The sequence below is a fragment of the Coturnix japonica genome, chromosome 12, assembly GCF_001577835.2.
Source record: "Coturnix japonica isolate 7356 chromosome 12, Coturnix japonica 2.1, whole genome shotgun sequence".
NCBI classification, from domain to species: Eukaryota; Metazoa; Chordata; class Aves; order Galliformes; family Phasianidae; genus Coturnix; species Coturnix japonica.
This window is the reverse complement of record NC_029527.1, coordinates 6,781,437-6,792,489: the sequence shown is the minus strand read 5'-3', so window position 1 is coordinate 6,792,489 and position 11,053 is coordinate 6,781,437. Positions and strand designations below refer to the sequence as shown.

The following is an 11,053-nucleotide window of genomic DNA, read 5'->3' as shown; positions in this document are numbered from 1 at the left end:
ACTGAGCTAGATAGATGCAGACATTTATGGGCTCCTGTTTGTTTTATGTACATATGTACACATATATGCGTATCTATGGAACTGTGTGTGAACAGCTGTATGTGTGTGTGTGGTGAGCTGTCCTGTGTGTCAACAGCTTTACACATACATCAGCAGCATAAAGGCACAATGTATTGAGAGAGCTGGTGCATGAGAATAACTCAGTACATAGGTGCATACACAGAGGGGAAATACAATGTGTGCAGATGGCTGTGGATGATCTGTGTGTCTGCAGCCCGGATACGTGTCTGTATGACCACTGTGGGTGCATGTATGTATATGTGCTGTGTTTATGTGCATAACAAGAGACATGGAGAAAGCAGGGAGGAGGGAGAGTCAGGCAATCTTCCACCAGGCTCTGTGCAGCTACACTGTATTTAAATGTTTCCTATTCTGATACATTTGTATTCCGGTTCTCTCCCATTTCTTAAGGCTCCACATTGTTCACAGGGATGCCCCCAGGTCACCTTTGTGTCTGCCTGTCCCCCCCTCACCCGCGGCAATCTGCCCACCGCACCCGGCCCCTCTGAGGGCTGAGCCCGGCCCCAGCTCATGGCAGCGGTGCCCCGGGGGCTGGAGGGCCGCCAACGCCTCCCCACGCAGGGGCCGTGCGTCCATCCCGGCGCTGTGCCGCCAAAGGGGAGGGTCTGCGGGGTGGGGACGCTCCCACGATGAGGCCTCACGCGGGGACTGTGCCCGGCCAGGGGGAGGGAGCGTGCGGGCAGCTCGGGCTGGAGGCGCGGGGCGAGGGCGGGGAAATGGCGGCGCGTGGCCGGGGGAGGTGGAGGTGACGCCGAGGCGGTGCGGGATCGAGGCGCGTGGGCAGGGGCGGACTGCGGGCGTGTGCGCGCGTGTGTGTGTGCGTGCGGGGCGAGCACGCGTGTGTGGGCGTGGGGGTGCGGCACAGCCCCGCGTGGGCTCCCAGGGGCAAGTGCGTTCTGCCCGCGCCCCCACAGCCCCTGGCCCGACTGCGCTGCGGGCACACGGACCGCGCTTCCCCAGGAGTTGCAGCAGAGGGACCCCCCCCACTCTCGGGCCCTTCACAGCCCCCATCTCGCCACCCCGAGCTTCAGTTCGCAGCTGGAATTTGCCGGGGGTGCATTACGGGGGGCCCGTAGCACCGCTGCTGGACCCCGCCCCCCTCGCCCTTCGCGCCGCCGTTCACCCCTCTGGGGCCCCGTCCGGGCTGCAGCGCGGTGGGGGGCGGCAGGGAGGCGGCCCCTTCTCCTGGGCGGGGACCCCCGGCGTCGACTCGGCGGCTCCGCGCTGCAGCCGGCGGCCGCGGGAGGGCGTTCCCTGTGTTAGTTCCCCGCGGGAACCAGGGCCCGGCGCCTCCGCCGCCGTCCCCCGCCGTCCCCTTTCGCTCCCCGCTCGCGGCGGCCCCTCTCTAGAGGCGGACGGCGGCGGAGGGGCGGCGCGGGGGGGCCGCCGCAGGGTGCCAGCCTCCGTCGCGCCGAGCACCCCCCTCCTCGCTCCCACCGCCGCGCCGGGCGCGCCCCCCTAATCGCGGCGGAGGGGGCGGGAGGGGCGCGGGGGGCGGCGGAGCGCGGGGAGGCGGCGGGGCGGGGGGCGCGGAGCGGGCGGGGCGGGGCGGGGGGAGACGGCGGCGGAGCGGGAGCCCCACGGAACGGCCCCAAGAAGCACAAGTGGGAGCTGGCGGCGGACCAGGCTGTTGTTGTTCTCAACGCGGTCCGCCCCGCGCCCATATAAGGGAGGCGACTGAGCCCGCCCCGCCAGAGCGCGGCGGCGGCGCGGAGCGGAGGGGAGCAGGAGAGCAGCGCGCAGGGCACGGGCCCCGCCACGCCGCGGCCGCTTCCGCCCGCCCGCCTCCCGCCTCCGTCCCGCGGGGGCCGGCACCATGTCGGTGGAACTGGAAGAAGCCGATCTGCCCCTCACCGAAGCGGAGGAGGCGCCGATCTCCGCCGAGAAAAAGGCGGCATCTAAGAAAGCGAAAGGCGGCGGCTCCTCGTTATCGCCGTCGAAGAAGAGAAAGAACAACAAGAAGAAGAACCAGCCGGGCAAGTACAGCCAGCTGGTGGTGGAGACCATCCGCAAGCTCGGCGAGCGCAACGGCTCCTCGCTGGCCAAGATCTACAACGAGGCCAAGAAGGTGGCGTGGTTCGACCAGCAGAACGGGCGCACCTACCTGAAGTACTCCATCAAGGCGCTGGTGCAGAACGACACGCTGCTGCAGGTCAAGGGCACCGGCGCGAACGGCTCCTTCAAGCTCAACAGGAAGAAACTGGAGGGCGGCGGGGACGGGGCCGCGGGCGGCGGCGCGCACAGAGCGCCCAGGAAGGCGGCGGCCGCCGCGTCCCGACGGGCGGAGAAACCCGCGGGCAAGAGCCAGAAAGCGGAGAAGAAATCGCACAAGAAAGGAGCGGGCGGCGCGGCGGCCAGGAAGGACAAAGCCAAGAAGGCCGCCAAGAAGGGAACCGCGTCCCCCGCGGGCAAGAAGGTGAAGAAGTCCGCCAAGCCCAAGGCGCTCAAGGGCCGGAAGGCATGAGGGGGGTTGGCGCGGCGCCGGGGGGCGCTCCCCGCCCGGACTGGGGGGCGGCGGCGCGGGCCGCTCTGCGGGCGGACCCGGGGGGGCCTCTCGGCGCCGTCCGTCGGGCCCCATCCCCCTCCGTCTCGCTTCGTTTTCCCTCTCCTTTAACCTCCCCCCATCCCGCCCTTCTCTCCCCGCTCTCCCTTTTGTTTTCGGCCTCGCCCCTCCCCGCTCTCAGCCGCTCTCTGGTCACCCCCGGCCCCTTTCCCCGCCGCCTCGCGGGGCTTTTTCCCGCCCTGTTTCCATGGCAGCCGCTCGGCGCCCCCGCTGCCCCCGCGCCACGTGTGCCGCCTCACGCCGCCCCCTCCCCGCCCCGCGCTCCGGCCCGCGGCCATTGAACGCACGGCGCCCCCTGTTGGCTCCCGACCCGCGGCGGCTGTTGCTCTTAAAGGGCCCGCGCTGCCCAGCGGCCCCCGGGGCTGGGGCTGGGGGGGGGTTCTGTGCCGCGCAGTCAGGTCGCGTCTTAATGGCCTTTGATTTTGATTTTCTTGTTGTTTTTTTTTTCTAACCGTTTTGGGGTTGGGTTCGGTTGGTTTTTTGAGGGTGGGAGTTTTTTTGTTTTTTTTTTTTGTTGGTTTTTTTGTTTTTCCATTTGTCGTCGTTTGAAATAAATTGATAATAAACTCGGCGCGGTGCTGCTGTGCTCCCTGCAGGGATTGCCCTGGCAGGAGGAGAGGCCCGGCCTGCAGCTGCCATTGGCAAAGCGCCTGGAGCAGCGATGGGGGGAGGAGGGGGTGGGCTCAGCGCTGCAGCATCACCCCGAGGGCAGCCCGAGGCCTCCCGGGGCTCCATCACCCCCCGGGGCTCCATCACCTCCTCCCTCCCTGCCTGGCACCGCTGGGATCATTCCCCCCGGGAGCTGCGGCTGCTGCTGTGTGCAGGCACCGATGGCTTCGTTGGCATCAGTGCAGTGAGCTGTGAGCTATGAGCTATGAGCAGCTCCTCCATCGGCTGCGTCTATTTATAGCTCCCAGCAGGGAGGTTGCTTAAAGCTCTGCCAGGGATCTGGGCCGTGTTGTTCCCTTGGGCCCACAGGATTTCAGCCCTGTGAGGCACCTCAATTTCTGGCAGCCCCCAGCACCTCACATGGGTGGGCACGGGAGGGAGCAGCGGGTTCACACTGCACCTCCAGGAGCTGCTGCTGTGGGATGAGGCTGGGATCCCCAGGGTGCCCGGTACGTGATGGCTCCCAGCAGGGCAGCAGGGTGACCAGAGATGTGTTCATTGTGGGAGGCCACAGTTGCCCTCCAGGTCTGTATTGTGGGTCAGGTCAGGCACAGCCACAGCTCGGCTCCCTGCCAGCCATCTCAGATGCCAGGAGAGCTGCTGCGCAGAGCTGCAGTCGTCTCTTCAGTCAATAGATGACACTGCAGGTTTTGGAGGAGCGGAGGGGATGATGCCGTCACAGAGCTGCTCGGCCTCAGGCAGGAGCACAGCCACACTTGAGGCTCCCGCAGTTCCCCAAGCAGGCTGTGTGCCAGCACGGGGCTGTCCTTCCTGCAGCACTGACCCTTAAAGCAGCCTGCTGGGCACACAAGGAGATAAACGTGCACTGCTGGCATCCCTGGGTGCAGTGCAGGGGCAAAGGGACTTGGAGCCCAGGGCCAGACAGCAAAGAACAGAGGGAGGTGATGCTCTGTGCCCCATCACACTGTGCACACACAGCAGAGGGGCTGGCAGCGTCCTGCTGCTCTCAGTGGGACTTATCGAGCTGTGGCATCTCTGTGCAACTCCAGGGGCAAAGCCAAGGACTCCCAAGGGCAGGAGGCTCCAACTTCAGCCCAAGAGAACCACAGCAAGGCCCAGCTCTGCGGTATGAGGGCAGAGAGCTTTTGCAGCATGGAGGAGCTTTGTTTCCATGTTCTTGCCCCCATCTCCCCCTCAGACTGCAGCGTGCACTCACAGGAGTGAGCCCTGCAGCACCCAGCTCCTCACAGAGAAGCAGGGGCAGACTTTGAGGCCTGCGTGACCTCAAAAGAAAGCTCCACGCAGCTGAGCCCAGCACCTGCTGTGAGTTGAGCTGCTCTGGTGCCGTGAGCCATCATCCAGCAGTACCTGGAGCTGTGGGGCTGGAGGGCTGGCCCAGCCTCTTGGTGAAGGCTGCATGGAGTCCAGGAGCTCCCTGTGGTCACCCTGCTGTTCACATATAAGGAGACACCACGGCAATGCCAGGCTGCACAGAGGGATTCCCTTTGGTCTGCCAACAGCTGGGCTTTCCCAGCCTGTCATTCATGTGGCAGAGCCCAACTCTCACCCCAGCCACCAGGGTGTGCACACCCACCCCAGCTCCCACTTACAACATGAGGGTATGGAGCAGCTCAGGCTCGAGGGTGATGCAGGAACATCCAACAGAGGGTGTCAGAGGAAACACCCCCCATTACCATCTGGGTCAGCTGTTCCCCTCGGACCTCCAGCAGCTCATGCAGTGCCTCGATGCTGCCCAGCAGGGGCTCTGCAGGCAGCAGTGTTGGAGCAGGCAGTGCAGCCCCACAGCACACAGGGGTTCAGGGTTTCACCTGCCCCCAGGTGGAATATGGAGCACAGGAGATGATGTACGTGCACATGTGTTGGGCCACATCTGCTCCTTTCTGCTCAGGGAAAAGCAAACCCAGGCAGTCAGCTGCATCACAGCCCCAATAACCAGACAGAGCACGTTTGGTGCGGTGATAAGACATCACATCCAACAGCATTCAACGGGGAACCAGTTTAATCAGACGTTGGCTCTGCACCATTCTTTTCAGTACGACAAGTCGTGCGTTATCTAAGAGATACAAAGTACAGAACGCCGGGCCTGAACCAAAGGAGGGAGGAGAACAAGACGGTGGATGCAGACACAGCCCTCACCCCACGGCAGCTCGTGTTTGGGGAGAAAGCCCACAGTCCCCCTATAGAAGGGAGGAGCCAGATGCCCCCCTGCCGGTCAGGGCAGCACAGCAGAACCAAGGGACAGCTCTGCACCGTGAGAGCACAAAACCCCTCCACATCCAGCTCCATGTACCCCAGGTGAGGATAACATCAGCCCCGGGCTAAGGTACTTCATCCACTAGGTTAAGAGCGGAGGCAATAGGCTGAACACATGCTACTTCCAGCACATAAATAGAAGCTGCTCGTTTGACTTAGAAAAACAACAGAAAAAAGACCAGGTTGTGAAGGTCTGCAGTGCAATAACCCAGACATGCACGTGATGATGGGCCTCCATGGAACACGGTCAGCACATCAGCTATTGCTGCTGTCACGGGACAGCCTGCATCACCCACAGCCATTCAATACAGACAGCACAGAGCCGGGAACCGTCCTTGTTATATGAAGAAACATGAACCCACAGAACGTTACACGGAACAGACAGCATCGTCACTTTATTTCTCAGAACCAGAAACGATGTTGAACAAACAGAAAGACACGGCATTTCCATTAGTGCCACGGGGGTGTGATGGAGCCAGGGCTGCTCCCATAGGCAGCACGGGGCTGCAGCACAACATGGCAGCTCCCGGCGGTGCCTGACCTTGCAATGCTCCACAGGGATTTATCACTGCAACACGGAGCCCCCCGAGCTGGGAGCTGCCTTTGTGGGGAATGAACTACCCGAAATCAAATAATAACCTCGAAATAAATAAGACCGGAGCTTCTTAACGGTAGGAACGCACGAGCTTTAAACCACGGACAGGACTAAAAACTAACAGTCGCTCCTTTTGCTGATGGACAAACTTCTGCTTTTCGCATTTGCCAGCCCCCCCTGCCGCAGTGCAGCGGGGATGGCAGCGCTCAGGGCGGGCGGCAGCAACGAGCCTCAGCCCTACAACAACAGGGCAGCGGGGACGGCCGGGGGGGACCCGCAGGGCCCCAGTGCGGGTGGGGGCAGCCGGAGGTGCCCGCGTCCATCCCCACGCAGCCACTACAGTCCTCGGCAGCTCCACGCAGCGACACAACCCTCCCGCACCGCCACCATCTCCTGCTCAAACGCTCCTTCCAGAGACACGGGGCAGGGGGGGGACACAAGGCGGCTTCGCCTGCGCTCCCCCAGCGCCCCACTACAGCCCAGACCGGGGGGGCCGGTGGGTGGAGCTGGAGGGGCACAGCCGGGACTCACCCCCCAGCTCGGCTGTAGGAGCGGGAGGGGAAGCCCGGCCCCGCAGGGTGATGTGCTGGGGGAAGAGGCGAGGACGGGGCCGGGAGCGGGGCGGCAGCGCTCACTTCTTGGAGCTCTGCGTCTTCTTGGGCAGCAGCACAGCCTGGATGTTGGGCAGCACCCCGCCCTGCGCGATGGTGACCTTGCCCAGCAGCTTGTTGAGCTCCTCGTCGTTGCGGATGGCCAGCTGCAGGTGGCGCGGGATGATGCGCGTCTTCTTGTTGTCGCGGGCCGCGTTGCCCGCCAGCTCCAGGATCTCGGCCGTCAGGTACTCCAGCACGGCCGCCAGGTACACCGGGGCGCCGGCGCCCACCCGCTCCGCGTAGTTGCCCTTGCGCAGCAGCCGGTGCACGCGGCCCACGGGGAACTGCAGCCCGGCCCGCGACGAGCGCGACTTGGCCTTGGCGCGCGCCTTCCCGCCCTGCTTGCCGCGGCCCGACATGGCCGGCAGGCAGCGCCGTGCCCAGGAGCGCCGCGCACTGACGGTCCGGGCGCCTAAAGGGGAGACAAACCGCGGTCCGGACCGAACCGAACCGAACCCGTCGTTCCGCAGCAGCCGCTCCGTGCCGCTCCTTACCGCTCCGCCGCCGCCGCTCCGCCCTGCGCGCCGCCCGCCGCCGCACTGCCCGCTACCCCGCCGCCGCGCCGCGGATATCCCTATCCGCGCCTCCCCATTGGCTGCCGCCGCGGTCGGCTCGCCGCCCATTGGCTACCGCTCCGATCCCTGATTTGCATAGGACTCGCGGCGCTCCGGTTCCGCTGCGGGCAGCACCCGGCGGGGCGCGGCCGTTGGGTCCGCGCGTGTCGTGGGGTCCAGCAGGAACCGGCCGAGCACAGACCTGAGCCCGGCACTGAACCCAGCCCCGAGCCCGGCACTGAGCCCAGCCCTGGGCCCGGCCACGGCTCCCTCCGGCGCTGCCCTCCCTCGGGGCCAGCAATGGGAGCTGCCCCGCTGGTGCTGACAACGCCCCTCGCTCCCGGCCGGCGGTCCCCCCCCATCCATGGGATGGATGGACTGTTGAAAGCAGCCCCAAAATAGGCCGTTAATTCCGTTTTACTGTTTTCAAGGCGAATTAAGGAGCGTTTTAAGGCACAGGCCCCGCGGTGGGAGGCTTTGGGCCGGCAACATCTGGCTCTGCTTACAAAATCCCCGACAAAATCCCTGACCTCCAAAGCGCCAGCCCTGCACGGTGCAGTTAATGGCACTGCGGTTATCTGGGCTTTAACGAGCTGAGAGCATCCAGCCACAGATCAACACAATCCTCTCCAAGTCCTCCAATCCCATTAACAGAATGATTGTACAACAACGTGACTCCCACAGCTCTCCCATCCGTTCAGCTCATTGCCCAGCCTTCCCCATCTCCTCCCTGACCCAGGGATGCTCGGTGCATATTGAGGGGGCTGCAGCTGCGTTTAGAGGGTGGGAGCATTAATGGGATTAAGTGGAAAAGAGGTAAGAGTTTAATAACGAAAGGAAAGAAAGAAAAAAGGAAATGAGACAAACAGTAACCTGTAACAACAGACCAACAGAGACGACAACCCAGAACATCAGAACAACACCTGAGAGGTTGGGAGAATCCCATCAGTGTCTGCAAAGCCTTCCAATGGGTTTCTGCATTGTGCTTTGCAGACAAGCAGGGTCTGGCTGCCCTACAACTTCTGCTTCTTGGCAGCCGGTCCTCCCTCCTGCCCCAGCCACTGGCGCAGGATGCCCGCACTGCTCTTCTTGGGCGAAGGGCTGTGGATGAACTGGCTCTTCCACTTGGGCAAAGCATTTTCTTTCTTCTGGGGAGAGCCCTCCTGGGAGCTCTTCAGCCAGCCCAGCATCGCTTTGCTGCTTGCAGTAGCTTTGACCTCCTGGAGGAGCAGAACAGAACAGGAAGAAGTGAGGTGCACAGTGAGAGCCATATGGATGCGGTGCATCACAACCAAGTGCTCACCTTGGGGGCTCCCAGCTCGATGGGCACCAGGCACTCGGGTGAATCGTTGCGGACGCTGTTGACGAAGGTGGACACGGGGTGGAATGCAATGTTCTCTGCGGGCTGGATGAGCTTCATTGCCTCCTGCGTGGGCACCTCAGCAAAGTCCAACCACTTCTCGATGGCCTCATCCCCATCCAGGATGGCCGGCATCCTGGGCACAGAGGGAGCACAGCAATTACACTGAGCCCCGTGTGGATGCAGCACAGCAGTGCAGCAAAATCAAGCACACACCTGTGGTGGATGAAGCTCACATCCTTGGAGGCATCCACGGTGATGATGGTGTAAGTGTACAGCGGTTCTCCTCCTGCTGGTGGCTCCCAGCAGTCAAAAATCCCAGCCATGGTGAGCAGGCGCCAGCCCCGCCATTCCTCACCACTGTCCTCCTCTTCCTCCTCAGCCTGCAGGACACGGCCCCAGTGTCATGCCCGCTCCACCCCAAAGCAACGTATCTGAGCAGCTCAACCCACCACCCCAAACAGAAAAAGGCAGAGAAACCCACAGCTGAGTCCCCTGAGTAACACTTCAGCAGCTCATGCAAACAAGTGGCACAGGAGGAGCAGCAGAGGATGCTATGGGACTCTATGGGACGCTATGGGATGCTATGGGACTGGGTATGGCCGTGTGCTGCTGTGATTTATGGGGACCAGCAGCAAAGTGCCCTTGGAAGACAATTCCTCTCTGCACACCCCAGTTCTGCTGTTCCCTGCCTCGTCCCAGGCACAGCCCCAGGTGTGTGTGTGTGAGTGGAGCTCAGTGCTCAGGCACTAAGGATGATGCCACAGTACCGGGTGTTTCTTGCTCTGAGGGAAGTAGATGAAGTAGGGCTGCTTGCCCCTGCCGCGCTGCTGCCACTCATAGAAGCCGTCTGCCAGCACCACGCAGCGCTTGCCCTTGAGGAGAGGGCCCTGGGGAGGAGACACAAAGCAAGAAGTGAGCTGCAGGATGTGGTCAGGGCAGCCCCAGGGCAGTGGCAGTACATGGTTCTGCCAAGCCCCGCAGTCAGACACACAATGGGGCTCACCTTGTAGGAGGACTTGCTCAACATGGTGTCACTGCGGCAGTTTGAGGTTTTAAACTGCATTTTGGAGGGGTCGTCCTCTTTGAACCAGGAGGGCACCAGGCCCCAGCGCATCTCCATGAGCACCCGCTCTGAGGAGTCAGCATCCTGCAAGCAAAGCAGAGCAGCACCCTGCAGTGATACCAGCCTACAGACGAGGCTGCATCGTGTTTATCAGGAGCAACAAGCTCGGTTTCTGTGGCAGGATAAGGACGGTGATGTGGCTCCATCCCTCCTCTGGTTAACAAACAGCTGGTGCTGAGGTTGAAGAGAACATCCCGGGGGACACAGAGTTCACCTTTATTTGAATAACGTGATTTCTGGTTCACTTTCACTCTTTGCATATTGCCTCAGCTCGGGCAGTGGAAACAGAGCGGTGGCTTTCACTTCCTCCTGCACAGCGCTGTGTTGTGCCTGCCCAGAGCAGCACAGCTGTGAGCACAGAGTGCGGCTGCACTCAGACACCATGGGTAGATGAGGATACACATAGAAACGTGCACTGTATCCCACTGAGCTCCCCCAAGCACCCACACCCCGACCAACTGAGGGGCACCCTGTTCCAACTGCCGGGTGAAGGTGGCTGAGAGATCCATGTTATGCTTCAGGGTGTCATCGCAGGGCTCAGCCTGTGTCTCCCTGTGCACATATAGCTCATATAGACCATGCACAGCCGCCAGCTGTGGGTTGGCCATGGCTCAGTGCCCCCACTTCGGGCTGTTGGGGCTCAAATAACGGTAACCCCAGCGGTGTCACCTCAGCCCAGCCCAGCCCACAATACAGCTCCAGGCTGCTGGGAGAACCCACAGCAGCTCCCGACCGGCCCCCGCAGCAGCGCAGCCCCGACTCCCCGCCCTCCTCGGTGCCGCGCCGATATGAACGAGATACTTTCGTAACACGGACTTTGAGAACCAAAACAAGCGGCCACCACCACCACCCAACAACCCTCCCCGCCCCCCACACCCACATACCCCCCATCCAACCCCACTCCCCGCGGGGCCGTTACCTGCTGGACGTGCTTTCTGGACAGCAGCACCGGGCCGCAGGACTGCGGGCCCTTGTTGTACGAGGGCCGGTAACGCTCCTCCCGCAGCCACTCGGGCTGTTGTCTCCGACCCCTCCGGTCTCTATAGGCGCAGGCCCGGCGGAGCCGCGCGGCCCCGAGGGAGCAGGCCGTGCGCCCGCACATCGCCGCCCGCAGCCCCGCTCTGCCCCGCTCCGCCCCCCGGAGGTGGGGCCGGCAGGGGCGGGGTGTGCGGGCACCGCGATGAGATGGACGGCAGGGAGCAAAGCCAGCATCCAGA

The 11,053-nt window shown here is 62.9% G+C and overlaps 3 protein-coding genes across 3 annotated transcripts; 1 reads left to right on the top strand and 2 right to left on the bottom strand.

Moving 5' to 3' along the window:
- The first annotated feature begins 1,647 nt into the window (after nucleotides 1–1,647).
- LOC107319845 (histone H1x) lies at nucleotides 1,648–3,215 on the top strand. The gene has a single exon (XM_015875076.2). The coding sequence runs from the start codon at nucleotides 1,898–1,900 to the stop codon at nucleotides 2,543–2,545; it is 648 nt and encodes a 215-aa protein (XP_015730562.1). The 5' UTR covers nucleotides 1,648–1,897; the 3' UTR covers nucleotides 2,546–3,215.
- A 2,062-nt stretch (nucleotides 3,216–5,277) lies between these two features.
- Nucleotides 5,278–7,324, bottom strand: LOC107319847 (histone H2A type 1). Its single transcript, XM_015875078.2, has 2 exons — nucleotides 7,291–7,324; nucleotides 5,278–7,208 (listed from the first exon to the last, which is right to left on the bottom strand). The coding sequence occupies exon 2, from the start codon at nucleotides 7,153–7,155 to the stop codon at nucleotides 6,775–6,777; it is 381 nt and encodes a 126-aa protein (XP_015730564.1). The 5' UTR covers nucleotides 7,156–7,208; nucleotides 7,291–7,324; the 3' UTR covers nucleotides 5,278–6,774.
- Nucleotides 7,325–8,151: 827 nt separating this feature from the next.
- Nucleotides 8,152–10,984, bottom strand: HMCES (5-hydroxymethylcytosine binding, ES cell specific). Its single transcript, XM_015875075.2, has 6 exons — nucleotides 10,756–10,984; nucleotides 9,717–9,860; nucleotides 9,481–9,600; nucleotides 8,927–9,093; nucleotides 8,654–8,846; nucleotides 8,152–8,570 (listed from the first exon to the last, which is right to left on the bottom strand). Exons 1-6 carry the CDS (start codon nucleotides 10,936–10,938, stop codon nucleotides 8,364–8,366), a joined length of 1,014 nt encoding a protein of 337 aa, XP_015730561.1. The 5' UTR covers nucleotides 10,939–10,984; the 3' UTR covers nucleotides 8,152–8,363.
- Between the last annotated feature and the right edge of the window lie 69 nt (nucleotides 10,985–11,053).